The sequence below is a fragment of the Dendrobates tinctorius genome, unplaced genomic scaffold, assembly GCF_039654945.1.
Source record: "Dendrobates tinctorius isolate UK_male_01 unplaced genomic scaffold, ASM3965494v1 ptg000045l, whole genome shotgun sequence".
Lineage (NCBI taxonomy): Eukaryota > Metazoa > Chordata > Amphibia > Anura > Dendrobatidae > Dendrobates > Dendrobates tinctorius.
Genome location: NW_027361713.1, coordinates 8,000,518 through 8,019,729, shown reverse-complemented (window position 1 = coordinate 8,019,729; position 19,212 = coordinate 8,000,518). Strand labels below are relative to the sequence as shown.

Genomic DNA, 19,212 nt, shown 5'->3' with positions numbered 1-19,212 from the left:
GGTGGTGTGCTGGTAAAAGCGAAAAAAAAAAATCTCTTTTAAATCTTCTGCCTGAGCGAGTGTGAACGAGCTGAGTGTGACCTGAGCGTAAGTGCTAACTGTGGTAAGTATGTGACTTGTGATTCAGTGACTTTGGATTCAGGGAGTTTCCAAGGGAGGTATTACTGAATTGCTGTTATATTTTATTAATACTTTTTATTTATTTTTGCTTATCTTTTCTGTCTGGTGCAATCCCCATTAGGATGTGCTCCACTATTGCCAATGCCATCCAGTGTAAGTCTTGCCGCATGTATGAAATCCTTGAATAGCCGGTCGAAGGTGCATACTGCTGTGCGAGATGTGAGCACGTTGTGCATTTTTAAGCCCAGATACTGAATCTAAATGTGCAGCTGGCAACACTGAGATCCATAGACAATATGGAAAGAGTCTTCTGCTCACTGAGCAGACGCTCAATGGGATAGATGAGGGGGGGATGCTAGGTTGGGGCTGCAGGACAATGAAGCAGCTAGCTGGGTGACAGTTAGAAGGCGGGGTAGAGGGAAGAGCACCAGGGAGGCTAGTCCTGATCTGGCACACCCCAATAAGTTTGCTAAGTTGGCAGATGAGGGGAGTGTCAGTGCAGGAGTAGCACGGCTGCAGCAAGGCATGTTCTCTGAAAGCCGGAGGAGTGTCTGCTCCAGTAAGGGGGGAAATAGGAGAGCAGAGCAGGGCAGGCCAGACAGGTGCTGGTAGTGGGGGACTCAATTATTAGGGGAACAGATAGGGCAATCTGTCACAAAGACAGGGATCGTCGAACGGTGTGCTGCCTACCTGGTGCTCGAGTCCGACACATCGCTGATCGGGTTTACAGATTACTGGGAAGGGCTGGTGAGGATCCAGCGGTCATGGTGCACATTGGCACAAATGACAAAGTTAGAGGTAGGTGGAAGGTCCTTAAAGGTGATTTCAGGGAATTAGGCTGCAAGCTTAAAGCAAGGACCTCCAAGGTGGTATTTTCGGAAATACTTCCTGTTCCACGTGCCACGCCAGAGAGGCAACGGAAGATTAGGGAGGTTAATAAGTGGCTCAGGAATTGGTGTAGGAAGGAGGGGTTTGGGTTCCTGGAGAACTGGGCCGACTTCTCAGTTGGCTACAGGTTCTACGCTAGGGACGGGCTGCACCTCAATGGGGAGGGTGCAGCTGTGCTGGGAGAGAAAAATGCCTAGAAGGTTGGAGGAATGTTTAAACTAGGGACGGGGGGAAGGGTATTACTTGTATAGGAGGGGAAGACAGAGCAGATAGAGACCTGGGCACAAATAATGAAATTGGGGTGGGGTTATAACAGTTAATAATTTAAGAAAGAATAGAGGTACAGAGAGATACATAAAGTGCATGTATACTAATGCCAGAAGCCTCACCAACAAAATGGAGGAATTGGAGTTAATGTTGTTGGAACATAATTATGACATGGTGGGGATATCTGAGACATGGCTAGACGAGAACCATGACAGGACGATTAATTTACAGGGCTATAGTGTGTTCAGAAATGACCGTACAAATAAGCGAGGGGGAGGCGTGTGTTTATATGTAAAATCATCCTTAAAACCCATCCTGAGTGATAATATGTATGAATCTAATGAAAATGTAGAGTCTCTGTGGGTGGAGATAAGGGGAGGGGGAAAAAATAATAAATTACTGATAGGGGTTTGTTGTAAGTCTCCAAAAAAAATGGAAGCAACAGAGAATATCCTCATCAAGCAAATAGATGAAGCAGCGACTCAAGGAGAAGTCATTATTATGGGGGACTTCAACTACCCTGAAATACATTGGGGAACCGAAACCTGCAGTTCCAGCAAAGGTACTAGGTTTTTGACAACTATGAGAGACAATTACCTTTCACAACTGGTTCAGGACCCAACAAGAGGGTGGGCACTGCTAGACCTAATATTAACCAACAGGCCAGACCGCATATCAAATATAAGGGTTGAGGGTCACTAGGGTAATAGTAATAACAAATTAATAAGTTTTCATGTATCCTTTAATAAGATGTGTAGTAGAGGGGTTACAAGGACACTAAACTTCAGGAAAGCAAATTTCCAACGGGTGAGAGATGATCTTGGTGCAATTAACTGGGATGATATCCTGAGACATAAAAATACACAAAGAAAATGGGAGACGTTTACTAGCATCCTGAATAGGACCTGTGCCCAATATATACCGTATTGGAATAAACATGCTAGAAATAGGAGGAAACCACTATGGCTAAATAGAGCTGTAAGGGGTGCAATAAGTGACAAAAATAAAGCATTTAGAGAATTAAAGCAAGTAGGTAGTGATGGGGCATTAAATAAATACAGAAGATTAAATAAATTCTGTAAAAGGCAAATCAAAACCGCAAAGATTGAGACAGAGAGACTCATTGCCAGAGAAAGTAAAAATAATCCCAAAATATTCTTTAACTACATAAATAGTAAGAAGCTAAAAAATGATAGTGTTGGTCCCCTTAAAAATAGTCTGGGTGAAATGGTGGATGAGGATGAGGAAAAAGCCAATATGCTAAATGACTTTTTTTCAACAGTATTTACACAAGAAAATCCCATGACGGATAACATGATCAGTGATAAAAATTCTACATTAAATATCACCTGCTTAAGCCAGCAGGAAGTACGACGGCATCTAAAAAGTTGACAAATCCCTGGGCCCGGATGGGATACACCCCCGTTTACTGCAGGAATTAAGCACAGTCATAGATAGACCATTATTTTTAATCGTTAAAGATTCCATAATAACAGGGTCTGTACCACAGGACTGGCTTATAGCAAATGTGGTGCCAATATTCAAAAAGGGGACAAAAACTGAACTTGGAAATTATAGGCCAGTAAGTTTAACCTCAACTCTGGGTAAAATCCTGGAGGGTTTTCTAAGAGATACTATACTGGAGTATCTGAAGAATAATAACTTCATGACACAGTATCAACATGGGTTTACGAGGGACCGTTCCTGTCAGACTAATCTGATAAGCTTTTATGAAGAGGTATGTTCCGGACTGGACCAAGCGAATGCAGTGGACGTGGTGTACATGGACTTTTCAAAAGCTTTTGATACGGTGCCACACAAAAGGTTGATACATAAAATGAGAACAATGGGGATAGGGTAAAATATGTGCAAGTGGATTAGGAGCTGGCTCAGGGATAGGAAACAAAGGGTGGTTATTAATGGAGCACACTCGGACTGGGTCACGGTTAGCAGTGGGGTACCACAGGGGTCAGTTTTGGGCCCGCTTCTTTTTAACATATTTATTAATAACCTTGTAGGGGGCATAGAGAGTAGAATTTCATTATTTGCAGATGACACTAAACTCTGCAGGGTAATCAGTACAGAGGAGAAAAATGTTATATTACAGGAGGATTTATGTAAACTTGAAGCTTGGGCTGATAAATGGCAAATGAGCTTTAATGGGGATAAATGTAAGGTCATGCACTTGGGCAGAAGAAATAAGATGTATAATTATGTGCTTAATTGTAAAACACTGGGCAAAACAGTCACTGAAAAAGACCTGGGTGTATGGGTGGCGACAAACTCACATTTAGTGGCCAGTGTCAGGCAGCTGCTGCAAAGGCAAATAAAATAATGGGATGCATTAAAAGAGGCATAGATGCTCATGAGGAGAACATAATTTTACCTCTACATAAGTCACTAGTGCGACCACACTTAGAAAACTGTGTACAGTTCTGGTCTCCGGTGTATAAGAAAGACATAGCTGAACTGGAGTGGGTGCAGAGAAGAGCGACCAAGGTTATTAGGGGACTGGAGGGTCTGCAATACCTAGACAGGTTATTACGCTTGGAGTTATTTAGTTTGGAAAATCGAAGGCTTAGGGGTGATCTTATTACAATGTATAAATATATGCGGGGACAGTAATAAGACCTTTCTAATGATCTTTTTACTCTTAGACCTGTGACGGGGACAAGGGGGCATCCTCTACGTCTGGAGGAAGGAAGGTTTAAGCATACTCACAGACGCGGATTCCTTGCTGTAAGAGTAGTGAGACTATGGAACTCTCTGCCATATGATGTTGTAATGAGTGATTCCCTACTAAAATTTAAGAAGGGACTGGATGCCTTTCTTGAAAAGTATTGTCATGATCCCAGTGCGGGTTGGACCCGCACGCTTGGGGTTAATGTCTGGAACCAGTGATAGTGCACCTGCACTTCTGGGGTTAAATGTTATGATCTCAGTGCAAGCTCTTACCTGCACACCTGGGGCTTATTATTGTGGCCTCTCCTTGGTTCTGGGAAAGCTTCTTATAGCCTCAGGAAGGCCCAATCCCCGTCAGTTATACTTTCGCCCTTGGCAGAGTGTGCTGACCACTGAGTGTGTTTGTGCTGTGTTGTTGTTTGCCTGATACTTTGGTTTGGACTCGGTCTGTTTTCTGGATACTGCTTGTTGGATTCTGCTTGGTACCTTCTATGTCTGTTTGGTTTTGACCGCTGCCTGGCCCCGACTATCCGTTCTGTCTCATCCCTGGTACTTTACTGCTATCTCTGTGTATGACCCCCGTTTGGCTGACCTGAGCATTCCTGTAGTTTTGTCCTGCCGATCTCTGGCAGCAGGATGCTAAGCCCCGCCCCTTGCAGTCACATGACCGTAAGTCCTTCACTGCTTGCTAACTTCAGTGTCTCCAGGTCCTGTTTGCCTGATCTTCCTGGCCGTATCTGTCCCTGGGCCCCCCTGCAGTGTGGGTGAGACCCTGCTCAGCGGTGGCTGCACCCTGGCGCTGACAGGACCGTGACAAGTATACTATTACAGGGTATATACACTAGTTTCCTTAATATTGTGTAGATCCAGGGAGCTAGTCTGATTACCGTATGTGGGGAGTCGGGAAGGAATAAGGATATGGGTTGAACTAGATGGACTTAAAGTCTTCCTTCAACCTTAATAACTATGTTACCATGTTACTATGTTACTATGTTACACAGCCTGGAGGTGTGTTTGGGGTCATTGTCCTGTTGAAAAATAATTGATGGTCCAACTAAACGCAAACTGGATGGAATAGCATGCCGCTGCAAGATGCTGTGGTAGCCATGCTGGATCAGTATGCCTTCAATTTTGAATAAATCCCCAACAGTGTCACCAGCAAAGCACCCCCACACCATCACACCTCCTCCTCCATGCTTCACGGTGGGAACCAGGCATGTAGAGTCCATCCGTTCACCTTTTCTGCGTTGCACAAAGACACGGTCGTTGGAACCAAAGATTTCAAATTTGGACTCATCAGACCAAAGCACAGATTTCCACTGGTCTAATGTCCATTCCTTGTGTTCTTTAGCCCAAACAAGTCTCTTCTGCTTGTTGCCTGTCCTTAGCAGTGGTTTCCTAGCAGCTATTTTACCATGAAGGCCTGCTGCACAAAGTCTGCTCTTAACAGTTGTTGTAGAGATGTGTCTGCTGCTAGAACTCTGTGTGGCATTGACCTGGTCTCTAATCTGAGCTGCTGTTAACCTGCAATTTCTGAGGCTGGTGACTCGGATGAACTTATCCTCCGCAGCAGAGGTGAATCTTGGTCTTCCTTTCCTGGGCGGTTCTCATGTGAGCCAGTTTCTTTGTAGCGCTTGATGGTTTTTGCCACTGCACTTGGGGACACTTTAAAAGTTTTCCCAATTTTTCGGACTGACTGACCTTCATTTCTTTAAGTAATGGTGGCCACTTGTTTTTCTTTACTTAGCTGCTTTTTTCTTGCCATAATACAAATTCTGACAGTCTGTTCAGTAGGACTATCAGCTGTGTATCCACCAGACTTCTGCACAACACAATTGATGGTCCCAACCCCATTTATAGGGCAAGAAATCCCACTTATTAAATCTGACAGGGCACACCTGTGAAGTGAAAACCATTTCCGGTGACAACCTCTTGAAGCTCCTCAAGAGAATGCAAAGCGTGTGCAAAGCAGTAATCAAAGCAAAAGGTGGCTACTTTGAAGAACCTAGAATATAAGACATATTTTCAGTTGTTTCACACTTTTTTGTTAATTATATAATTCCACATGTGTTAATTCATAGTTTTGATGCCTTCAGAGTGAATCTACACTTTTCATAGTTATGAAAATAAAGAAAACTCTTTGAATGAGAAGGTGTGCCCAAACTTTTGGTATGTACTGTATGTGTATGTGTATTACTCCCTTCACAGGCTATAAACATCGGCCACCAGCTGTCGGCTTTCCCTCTGCTGGTTAACAAAGTTACGCGGGAGCCCACGCCATTTTTTTTTTTCAGAGAAATAATTAAATACATGTACTGTAAACTCCACACACATTGTACTAATTGTATATGTAACTGACATCTATATATCTACCTATTCTATGTGTACACACTGTATGTAAGCCATCAATTCTATGCTGTCGGCTCCTGCTGTGATTTTACACTACGTGGCTGCTCAATTGTCAGTTTTTCATCTATCTACACTACCGTTCAAAAGTTTAGGGTCACCCAGACAATTTTGTGTTTTCTATGAAAACTCATACTTTTATTAATCAAATGAGTTGCCAAATGAATTGAAAATCTAGTCCAGACATTGACAAGGTTCTAAAAAAAGATTTTTATTTGAAATAATAATTTGCTCCTTCAAACTTTGCTTTCCTTCAAAGGATGCTCCCTTTGCAGCAGTTACATTATTGCAGACCTTTGGCATTCTAGCAGTTAATTTTCTGAGGTAATCTGGAGAAATTTCACCCCATGCTTCCAGAAGCCCCTCCCACAAATTGGTTTGGCTTGATGGGCACTTTTTGCGTACCATACGGTCAAGCTGCTCCCACAACAGCTCAATGGGGTTGAGATCTGGTGACTGCGCTGGCCACTCCATTACAGATAGAATACCAGCTGCCTGCTTCTTCCCTAAATAATTCTTGCATAATTTAGAGGTGTGCTTTGGGTCATTGTCCTGTTGTAGGATGAAATTGGCTCCAATCAGGCTCTGTCCGCAAGGCATGGCATGGCATTGCAAAATGGAGTGATAGCCTTCCTTATTCAAAATCCCTTGTACCTTGTACAAATTTCCCACTTTACCAGCACCAAAGCAACCCCAGACCATCACATTACCTCCACCATGCTTCACAGATGGCGTCAGGCACTTTTCCTGCATCTTTTCAGTTCTGCGTCTCACAAATGTTCTTCTGTGTGATCCAAACACCTCAAACATGGATTTGTCTGTCCATAACACTTTTTTCCAATCTTCCTCTGTCCAATGTCTGTGTTCTTTTGCCCATATTAATCTTTTCCTTTTATTAGCCAGTCTCAAAAAGGGCTTTTTCTTTGTCACTCTGCCCTGGAGGCCAGCATCCCGGAGTCGCCTCTTCACTGTAGACATTGACACTGGTGTTTTGGCGTTTTGCGTGTACTATTTAATGAAGTTGCCAGTTGAGGACCTGTGAGGCGTCAATTTCTCAAACTACAGACTCTAATGTACTTATCTTGTTGCTCAGTTGTGCAGCGGGCCTCCCACTTCTCTTTCTATTCTGGTTAGAGCCTGTTTGTGCTCTCCTCTGAAGGGAGTAGTACACACCATTGTAGGAAATGTTCAGTTTCTTGGCAATTTCTCGCATGGAATAGCCTTCATTTCTAAGAACAAGAATAATGTCGAGCTTCACATGAAAGTTCTTTTTTTCTGGCCATTTTGAGAGTTTAATGGAATCAACAAATGTAATGCTCCAGATTCTCAACTAGCTCAAAGGAATGCCAAGTTTGTAGGTTCTCTAATCAGCCAAAATGTTTTAAGCAGTGCTAGCATACTTGCACAAGGGTTTTCAAGTGTATTCTAACCATCCATAAGCCTTCTTACACAGTTAGCAAATACAAAGTACCATAAGAACACTGGAGTGATGGTTGTTGGAAATGGGCCTCTATACACCTATGAAGATATTGCATTACAAACCAAATGTTTCTGGCTAGAATAGTCATTTACCACACTAACAATGTGTATGTGACGAGCGTCCACTTACGCCGAGTCGTTTTCCTTTTTAGAGTGGACCCTCTGGGCCGTGGCACCCACCCACCTAGGGCGAGCTGACCTAGTGAGAATCCACCCCCTATACAGGGAGTGTCAGGGGCAAGACCAAGGGGGTGAGCCACCACAACAGCAGGACCAGACGGCCGGCTCAGGGAGACACTATTGAGTGTCTGGCAACAGGACGGACAGGATACGAAACACAAAGCGAAGTCACAGGGTTTCTTCAGCAAACGTGGTTACACACTTTATTCAGATGCTGGGCATAAACAGGGAATCAGGTGCAGGGCACAAACGGTGAAACACGGCAAGGTGCGTGCAAGGGCACGCCAAATGTTCCAGACATAACACGTGCAGAAAACATACCAGGATCCAAGGCAGGGTACGTGTTAGGGATCACACCAGAGTTCCTAAGAGGGATGCGTGCTAGGACACGCCAGAGTCCAAGACAGGGTACATGCTAGGAGACACGCCAGAGTCCAAGGCAGGGTGCGTGCTTAGGAGACACGCCAGGGTCCAAGGCAGGGTGCGTGCATAGGAGACACGCCAGGGTCCAAGGCAGGGTGCGTGCATAGGAGACACGCCAGGGTCCAAGACATGGTACGTGCAAGATGGTAGGCAAAGGCACGCTGGCATCGGACTCCGGACATCTGGCAACGATTGACATGATCAGGGCATCAGGCTGCGGACATCAGCTCCGGACATCAGGCCGCAGTCGTCTCTGGCAGCGATCGGCAAGTTCTGGGCATCCGGCAGGTAAACCAGGGTTCCATGCAAGGAGACAAGACAGGTTAGCTACATGATGCGTGTTAAGGAACACGCCAGGGTCAGACTCAAGGACGGAGGCCTGCGCGTGCAGAGGGACACACCAGGGTCAGGCGAGGCAGAGTCCTGCGCGTGCAGAGAGGCACGCCAGCGTCAGGCGAGGCAGAGTCCTGCGCGTGCAGAGAGGCACGCCAGCGTCAGGCGAGGCAGAGTCCTGCGCGTGCAGAGAGGCACGCCAGGGTCAGGCGAGGCAGAGTCCTGCGCGTGCAGAGAGGCACGCCAGGGTCAGGGTTCAAGGACAGGGTTAGGGCCTGTGCGTGCAAGAGGGCACGACATGGGACATGGCAAAGTCTGCACGCACTTTTACAGAAGCACGGGGAGGTATGCCATGGGCAGGCGAGGCCTGCGCGTGCTATAGAGAGCACGTAGAGCACGGTGCAGAAACAGCGTGAGGTGCAAGGGAGCACAGAGAGCACGGCTGGGGCACTGGCTAGCTGATCGGGCTGCGGTACTCACAGACGGGCAAAACTCCAGCGAACCCAGCTGAGGCATGGCAGGCGACACAGCTGTCATTGACCGACGAGCACGGCTGAGGCACAAGCAGGCGGGCACGGCTAGGGCGGGCACGGCTGAGGCACAAACAGGAGGCTAGGAAGGCCAGGCGCATGCAAAGGGCACACGAAGCAACAAGGCAAAACAAGGCACGAAACTAGGCAGAGCTTAGGCAGAGTACAGAACCAGGAACGGAAGCATAGGCTGAAACACGGAATCAGGACAGAGCAGGAACAGGGCTAGCAGCGGTGCGTAGGCCGAAGCCCAGAGCCAGGCCAAAGTAAAGCCTTGGGACTAGCCAGGGAACGTGCTAGAGAGCACCATAGAACAGAGAGCAGGAGTAACAGGCAGAGACAGAGAACAGAGGAGAAAACACAAGGCAGAGCATAGCGAAGGCAAGACATGGCAGAAACAGGCCAGGCAAAGAACTTCAGAAGGACTACAAGTCCAAGCATGACACGGACAAAACATGGCACAATGGACAAACACAAAACAAGGCACGGGACAAGAGAGAGAGTACGAGCACGGAGCTTGTGCAGAGACGCACGAGAGAGCAGAGTGCAAGGGCACAGAATAGAGGGAGCGACGAAGCAGACTAAGCAGCCATGCAGGGAAGCAACACAATACTCAGGCCCTGAGCAAAGGAAAGGGCGGTCTGATATAGGGCATAGCACCACCACTTCCCGGTCAGGACCAGGGGAGAACTTCCAATTCAGATCCTCCAGGATCACAGGGAGCAGTCACATGATTAGGATTCCAGACATGCAGGGATGATTGCAGAATCAGTGCTGAAACCTAGGCAGGTCACATGATCAGAGTTCCAGACATGCAGAGATGAATGCAGAACCAGCCTCTGCTGGAACATAGGAAGGACACATGATCAGGGGTTCTAGACATGACGAGACGATCACAGTAGGCAGAGCAGAAACGCAGGCATCCCGCAGCTCAACAGTCATGAGGTGAGTGTGCACACTGCTCTAGGGAACATGCAGGATAGCAGACATGAAATGCGCGTGCACACCGCTCCAGGGGTCATGAGGCAAAACAGACATGGCGGACATGACAGACATGGCGAGCATGACAGTGTAGAGTGTATTTCTGAATCATTTAATGTTAGCTTCATTGGAAAAAACTGTGCTTTTCTTTCAAAAATAAGGAAATTTCTAAGTGGCCCTAAACTTTTGAACGGTAGTGTGTGTGTGTGTGTGTGTGTGTGTGTGTGTGTGTGTGTGTGTGTGTGTGTGTGTATATATATATATATATATATATATATATATATATATGCCACTGACAAAGAATATATATATGTATATGTACAGTATGGGACCTGTGCATTGTGCACGAAACGGCTGTTCGTCTTTTTGCATTTCTCCCGTGCCATTGCCTGTGCTTTATTAATATGAAATAAAGTGAATCATTTCAAGAGAACGGTGAGTGCCATCCTGCTGTCTTTTTCTACTATATTTCATGTTTTTTCTTCACATGGATAGAGCACCCGTTCAGCAAGGGTTACAGGTGTCACACTGATAGCGGTTATAAGCGGATATTTCTTTCTCAGGGACGGTGCCGGATGTTTCTTTTTTCTTTGACTGACTACAGTTTATATCTATTCTATTCTAACCTGTCAATGTGATTTTACTGTGTGCGGCACATGAATTGTTGGCTTTTCATAGGACATCGGCGCATAAAATTCGGAGATCACTTGCATGATCCGAGTACTGTGCAGTTTTTTCTCTCGCACCGATAGACTTGCATTGGCGAGTCTCAACTGAGTCTCGGTGACAATCGCAAAAAAATGCTGATGTGAGCTGCCCCATAGATTAACACTGGGCCGAGTGCTATACGATGTTTTCTCGCATAGTACTCAGCTGTATTCTACGGTAGTGTGACTCCGGCCTAAGAGTCACACACTGAAACCCCTGCACGTACACGCCTTGTCATGCTATCAATGAGGTTAGTAATGGTTGTCTGACGAATGTTCAGCTTGGTATTACATTTCTTTGGTTGTTGAACCAGTGATGCAGCCATTTCTCCAAGGTGTCCCATGAGCCGTTTTTCAACATGACAACCACAGGCCATATGTTGCTAATGCTAGTGTGAAATTAAATCTACTTTGTCTAAAATCACATAAATGGCACTTCCATATGCAATCTCAATACAATAGGGGCAGTAATTCAGCTGTCACTGACAAGAAGAGAACCATACATCAATGCAAAAATCAATTTATTAGACCAATAATAAAATCCATAAAAATTGCTACTTATCCATAGTTTCAATAAACCTACCCCAACGGGACATGAACAACCACAGTTCAAAGCAACAATAATAAAGAATAAATGATATTGCACATAGTACATGTCCAAAAAAGGGGGGAAGGGAACACTATATCAAATAGAGTAACAATGGGTACCGTATTTTTTGGACTATAAGACGCACTCCAATTTTCAGAAGGAAAATAGGGAAAAAAATAATGTGTCAAATGGGGGTCCGTCTTACAGTCCGAATTCAGCTTACCTGGGAAGGGATCCGGCACAGGTGGAGGAGTAGTCACAGGGGTCATTCAGTGGTCCAGGCTCGTGCGGTGGCGGCTCTGTGCTGGGGCAGGTTGGTTGTGCTGGAGCAGCTGGGCTGTACTGGGGCAGCTGGGCTGGGCTGTGCTGGGGCAGGTGGGCTGTGCTGGGGCAGCTGGGCTGTGACAGCTGTGCTGGGGCTGGGGCAGCTTTGCTGTGCTGGGGCTGGGGCAGCTGTGCTGTGCTGGGGCTGGGGCAGCTGTGCTGTGCTGGGGCAGCTGGGCTGGGGCAGCTGTGCTATGCTTTTGGTCTGATATACACTGTGAGCTGTGAGGTCTTATATAGACAGGTGTGTGCCTTTACAAATCAAGTTCTATCAGTTTAATTAAACACAGCTGGACTCCAATGAAGGAGTAGAACCATCTCAAGGAGGATCACATGGAAATGGACATCATGTGACTTAAATATGAGTGTCTGAGCAAAGGGTCTGAATACTTATGACCATGTGATATTTCAGTTTTTTTTTTTAACAAATTTGCAAAAATTTCTAAATTTCTGTTATTTTTCCAGTCAAGATGGGATGCAGTGTTCATTAATGAGGAAAAAAAATAACTTTTTTAAATTTACCAAATGGTTGCAATGAAACAAAGAGTAAAAAATTTAAAGAGGTCTGAATACTTTCCGATATATATATATATATATATATATATATATATATATATATATATATATATGTATATGTGTTGTTCGGATTATTGGGTTTCTTATCTGTCATTTCTTCTCTCCCTGGCAGTTTGGTTGATGACAGATGTGTTGTGGAGCCTGCAGCAGGAGATCTGGATAACCCACCTAAAAAATTCAGAGGTGAGAATGACATGAGAACTGAGTTCAGAATTATTTGTCCTTTTTATAAATTTTGAGTGTGAAAATAGAGGAGGGTACACAAAAATACATAGCTTGCACGACTGATGTGTGGCTGTGTATATCTTGAATGTCTACCCACACAATATGGACAAACGAATTAGGACACACCCCTTAGACTCTGAATTCAGGTTTTCATTCAGTATTCTGTCACAGGTGTCATCTAACCTCCCCCGCCATGCAGTCGGACTTTACTGACATTTGTAATAGAATTGCTTGTTCTAACTTTAAAGGGGTGTTCCCATCTCCAGGATCTTATCCCAATATGTAGTAGGTGTAATGATATTAGCGATGGATACCTAAGCTGCTGCAATGCCCTGCACATGGGATAAGCGAATGAGGAGAACTGTACTACATTTCTAATTTGAGGTATTTGCTAATATTATCAATATGACAACTACTACATACTTGGATATGATTTTGGAGATGGAAAATGGTATGGGGATGTTTTTCAAGAGGTGGCCTAGTCTCTTATGTGCCAGTTAAGAAAAATCTTAAAGCTTCAGTATATAAAAACATTTTGGACAATTGAAGCATCCAATTTTTTTGTTACAATTTAACTGTGCCCCAGTGCACAAAGAAAGGTCCAGAAAAACATTCTTGGGTAAGATGGCTGTGGAAGAAGTTGACAGGTTCACACAGAGTCCTAACTAAAAGTCCCTCAAACACCTTTGGCATTAGCTTGCAACACCATTTCTATGTTTAAGGATTTAAATGTCATAAAATCTTCCAAAGGTGAAATGTGCAGATGTCCCAATGCTTTTGTCCATATGGTGTATGTCTTAAAGAGGTATTCCTATCTTAGCCTAGGTTCACATATATCCTTTGCATTAGGCTCAGCCTGTATCAGCCTGATACAACTCAGATCACAAATTATGGCAAAATTGATGCAAAAATACATCATTTGACTTCTAGACGTGATGATGTCCTGGTTCGGGGTGGTATTGGAGTTCTGACCATATCTTTTTTTGGCCAGTGAAATGTTTCTTCTGTGCCTCAGTACTTGATGACTGCAGCTTCAGTGGTCAACAGCACATTTCTATGCCCACAGCCCTCATCTTCAGTGCCTGCCAGCACAGTCCCTGCTTCTGACACCGTCTCCTCCTTCTCTGAAATTATGTGTCATCATGGAGCAGTGATAGAAGCAGGGTTATTGACTGCAGTGCCGTCCCACAGCTTCTATCACTTTCCTCAGACAAATCGTCATCAGGGGGTGGCGTTGCTGTTACCAGGGCTCTGGAGTCTGAGCCGAGGAGTCGCTGTCCATTTTGGTGGAGTCGGAGTTGGAGTCAGTTTAAAGTGGACCAACTGCTAAAATATATAATAAATTGTGTACAGTAGTACAATGCAGGATGCACTGTAAATGTTTTCAGAATAATTTGGGAAAGTTATGAAATGCCCTATAAATGTCTGTTCAATTCCTGATCTAACAATCTCGACTTTTAGTAAGATGAATCTGTGCTGTACTTCATGTACATGCTCAATAGTGAGGCAGTGCTGTGGAGTCGGAGTTGGAGTCGGAAGTCAGAGAAATTGAGGAGTAGTAGTCATAGTCTGAGTCTGTTGTTTGGCTTACCGACTCCACAGCCCTGACTGTTAATAATCCAGCTTTTCTCATCGTCCTTTGATGATGATTGATTTGATGGCGGGGATAGAAGCTATGGGGTTGTGCTGCTGTCACTCACCCTGCTTCGGTTAACACCCCCTGATGAGGGCTTATTTCAGGGAAAGAGGAGGCTGTACCAGAAGCAGAACCTGTGGCAGTGGCGACCGAAGCAGATGGCAGGGACAGAAGTGTCAATGTGGTTATAGCAGGTACGCAGGATGCAGTGACGAGACGCAAGACAGATTAAACTTTAGATAGTAACTTTTATAGATAAATGCCGTTAGGGCTATTCTAAGCAACCAAACAAAATAACAGTAGTTGTCCTTGCAGGGAGCAAATACACATAAACACGGATTGGGAGAACACGATTACTCCAGCAAAGGCCGGTCACTATAGGGCCACGGAATGGCTGACTACGGGTCCTTAGTTACTATTTGTCACTTATCCGTCCTGACGTCCCTCGGCGTCCTGTTTGACGGTGCCCAGCTGCTGAGGATCTGGCGTAGTCTTCGGGCGTTCCGACGCCCAGACGAAGCAGGGGCACAACAGGCCCGCGGAGAGTTCTTTGGCGGAATGTCCCCCAGCGGAGTCAGCGGCTTACCGCCTTGGAGTGGGAGAGTGGAGGTCGCAGCCCCCTGACAGGGGCTGGGAGCGGCGGTGCTAAGTGGCGGTTGATAGGCCACAGGCGTAGCCTGCGGCTGCACTTGAGGATCCGCGGTGGGTGCCGGCCCAGCCCCCACCGCAGACTGGAGCGGGGAGGTGGCAGCTGCGGCTGGGAAAGGATAAGTCACCGCCGCGGTCGGGAGTGAAGCGGCTGCGGGCAGCAGCGAGGAGGCCGCAGCCGCGAGCTGGAGTAAGGCGGCGACGGCCGCAGATGGCTGCGAGTAGGCCGCAGCCGCGAGCTGGAGTGAGGAAGCAGTCTTCTTCTGTCGGCAGGCTCGGCGCCGTCTCCCTGCGGTCCACCAAGAGTCTCCCTCCTGTCGCTGTACTCCTCTCTGGTTGCTGCTCGTGGCTGTGGCTCCCTGGCCCTCACAAGGTCTCCTCCTCCTTCTCTCCCGTTCTGCTGACTCACTCAGACTGGCCCTCTCCGTCCCTTTTATCTGGACTCCTCCCCCAACTGCCCTGTCAGTCTCAGCGGTCCATCCCCTAACTCTGCTCCCCGGCAACAGATCCCCCAGGAACCTAGAAGACGGTCCCCTTGGTTCCGGCCCGGGTACTCGGCGGAGGCCCCTCCTCCTACATCAGGGAGGCCACTAAAGCTGTGGTCACAATCAGGGGATGGCGATGACAGAAGGTGTGTAAGTGACCGAAGCGCCATCCCCTGATGATGCCATATTTCATGAGGGTAATAGAAGCTACAGGCAAGTGAATGCAGGCCCATCCTCCTGTGCCACATCCCATTTGAGACTTCCCTCAAATGAAACATCACAGGAAGTGAAGAAAAAAAAATGTTCATATCGAATAAGGATTAGCAGGATTTCAAGAATGGTAGGAAATTTTATAATAAAATTAATTGGTCAGGGTTAGCGATAGATAATAGAAAAAATTTGGAGTCTGGCTCAACAGGACTGAATTTTCCTTTTCTTTTTCTTTTTCAAAAGAAATTATAGTGCATACAAAAGAAAATTTTTATAGTCGACATGACCCAGTCGACGCATTTCGACTGCACTAAGCAGTCTTAGTCATGATGTATAAAGGTACTGTCACACTTAGCGATGTACCAGCGGTCCCGACCAGCGATATGATGCGGTCAGGATCGCTGGTGCATCGCTAAGTGGTCGCTAGTGAGCTGCCACACAGGCAGATCTCACCAGCAACATCGCAGGGGTCGGGGGTCGCTAGTTACGTGTCAGACGAGACGATGAAGACGTCCTCCTGCCCGCGTCCACGCATCCCTCGTCGTCACAGCAGGAAGCCCCAGCAGGAAGCTGACGACGAGAAACAGTCCAGGACATTCTCGCGTGATCAGCGATAACCAGCGGGGGAGCGGTCGGAGGTAAGTATCAGACATAGCGATGTCGCTAGCAATATCGCTATAACGTCACAAAAACCAGTGACGTTTGTCATGATTTGTAGTTTTGCCCTGTCCTGTATTTTGTATAATATGTCTCCTTCCCCCAATACTTTGCAATGTCTTGTGATGTACCTGGACCATAATCTAATTTAGGCTTGTGTCAACAACTAGTGGAACTTTGGCTATTGTTTTCCTAAGCAGAAGATAACCTACAATACACACCCTGTAGACTCAGTGGAGCCCTTACATTTCTAGAATCTTCTGATGGACCAAACCATTGAATAGTAGGTGTGACCCCTACCCCCCTTCAGATGGACTGATCCCAGGAGCCCTGACAATACATTCTTGTTTTAAGATCAGATGTGAGTTGGATGCTAAAAGAGAAGGACGAGGCTGTCTGAGGAAGCCTCGGCCTCTGTGTGATCGTGGTGGATTTCTGGGACTCTTAAAGGACTATGGTTTTGTGATCTGGCACAAGGATTGTCGGGAGGTGCCCCCGAATCAGTTTCCTGTGGACTTATTTTGGGACTCTGCAAATTACCTTCGTGTTGTTCCTGTTTTCTGGTCAATAAATCTGTTGGATCGTTCCCAGGCCTGTTGTCCCTCCTTGCTCTGGAGAATACTCCCGTCACAAACTGGTTGGCAGCGGTGGGATCGGAGCAGAAGGAATGGAGGAGAACGGCCCATCAACATCGGGAACCAGCACCGCAGAGTACAAGAACTGGACTGCGGTGAACCTACAAACAAAGGCCCGTGAACTGGGAGTCAGCTACAAGGGACTCTCCAAGGAGCAGCTGATTGAGGCTTTGGAAGCAGTTCGCCTGCAAGATGATGCTGAGGAAGGATCCTCACAGCAAAGAGAGGAAAGACTGCAGCCGGAGGTAAATACCCAAAAAAGTCAGTGGGTTGTGTGGTACGAGGAGGAGATGGCCTTGCTGGGAGAAGAGGTCTCCATAGAATATAAGATGGAGGTCATGCGCAGAGCCGAGGAGAGGCAGCGCAGGATGGAGGAGAGGACATTGCTGGAGGGGCAGAGGGCAATGCTGGAGAGGGAGATCGCTTTGGAGGCAGCGAGAAGCTCCAGACAGACTGTACCCACAGCATCCCCCATGGGGGAACTCCCCAGAGTGTCCCGCAAAGACTTCAAGCCATTTAATGAGGCTTCCGGTGACATTGAGGGCTTCTTCCAGGACTTTGAGCATCAGTGTCGATTAATGGAAGTCCCGGAAAGGGAGCGCGTCCGACATCTTGTGGGGCTCTTAGAGGGTGGAGCTGCCGAAGCCTATAGAGCTATGGACCCTCGGTGGAACTGAGAGTATGCGGAGATTAAACAGACTATTCTAGAACATTATGCTGTGACCCCATACACTTACAGGACTCAGTTCCGTACTTTAGCCTGTGATGAGGAAGTGTCCTTCAAGATGTATGCTCGCAAACTCAAACATATATGTCATCGCTGGCTGGAGGCAGAGGAGGCCATAACCTGGGAGACATTCCTGCAGGTCATCCTAAAAGAGCAGTTTTATTTTAAGTGCCCCGCTGAGATACGGGAATGGGTGCGTGAAAGGAGACCAGCAACAGTGGAGGAAGCTGCAGCTCTAGCTGATGAGGCTATCACCATCAAGCCTCAGTGGAAAAAATTGCTACTCCGTGAGAAAAACACTACCAGCCCCCCAACGCTGGCGGCCCCTGGTCCTTCTGCCTCCAATATTCACCATCCCACTAGACCATCAACTCATGGTGACCTTCGTGTGACTGTGCCTCGCATTACTCCTGCTCCACCTTCGGGACTACGACGTGGAGGAAGAATCCCGGAGCGCAGATGCTATGGATGTGGGCAGCCCGGGCATATTCAATTCCAATGTCCAGGTGTACGGAGGCAGAACACCTACAGACCGCCTTTGCCTGTTCATTATCTACAGACCCCCTCACCTGGAGAAGAGATGGATTCAGTGCCTGATGACTTGCCAAGTGACTCTGATATCCTGGCTTCCCTACCAGGAGTCTATGGGGTGCGAGCCCCAGCCACCTGTTCTTCTGATCTTCAGCACAAACATCTACAGGAGGTCGTGCTGGATGGTCAAAAAGTTGTTGGCTTCCGTGACACTGGGGCTTTTCTCCCCATAGCCAATCCCCGAGTAATTCAACCAGAAGCAATTCAAAAGGGACCAGGAATTGCCATTGAATTGGCTGGAGGTACCCAGAGATATATTCCAAGAGCGAGTGTGACCCTGGATTATGGCTTTGGGGCCAAACAATGCGTGGTCGGTGTGATGAGCGGCCTCCCTGCAGACGTTCTTCTGGGAAATGATGTGGGGAATCTTCATTGCCACTTTGTCGGTGCGGTAACCCGAAGTCAAGCCAAGAGAGCAGCAAATGTGGACGTGTACAACCCATCCATGGAAATGAGGCCACCAGAACCGCCGTCACAGCCGGTGAGTGATTCTTCTTGTGGGGATAATATGAATGTTACCTGGGATAAAGTTCAGCTTAGACAAGAAGTGGAGACTGACACCACCCTAGCTAGTTTTAGAGCTCGAGCTGAAATAGGGCAGCTAGGGGAGAATGGGGAAAGAATTATCAGAGAAAATGGACTTCTGTATCGGGTTACCAATGCCGACTCCCTAGATAAGCCCTGGATTTATAGCAAACAGCTGATTGTTCCTCAGAAATACAGAATTCCCCTATTACACCTTGCTCATGATATTCCTACTGCTGGCCATCAAGGCAAAACCCGCACCGAGAGACAATTGACTCAATCTTTCTATTGGCCTGGGATTTCCCAAGCAGTGGCGCATTTCTGCCGAACTTGCGACATATGTCAGCGTAGAGGGCGACCCGGAGATCACCCAAAGGCACCCCTGCAA

At 46.8% G+C, this 19,212-nt stretch overlaps 1 protein-coding gene across 1 annotated transcript in view; it reads left to right on the top strand.

Annotated features, from left to right (window-relative positions):
* ITPR3 (inositol 1,4,5-trisphosphate receptor type 3) overlaps positions 1-19,212 on the top strand; it is a 580,258-nt gene that overhangs the window by 53,948 nt on the left and 507,098 nt on the right. Inside the window, exon 2 of the mRNA XM_073575604.1 lies at positions 12,598-12,668. Coding sequence (XP_073431705.1) covers positions 12,598-12,668 — 71 coding nt within the window. The remainder of the gene's footprint in view (positions 1-12,597; positions 12,669-19,212) is intronic.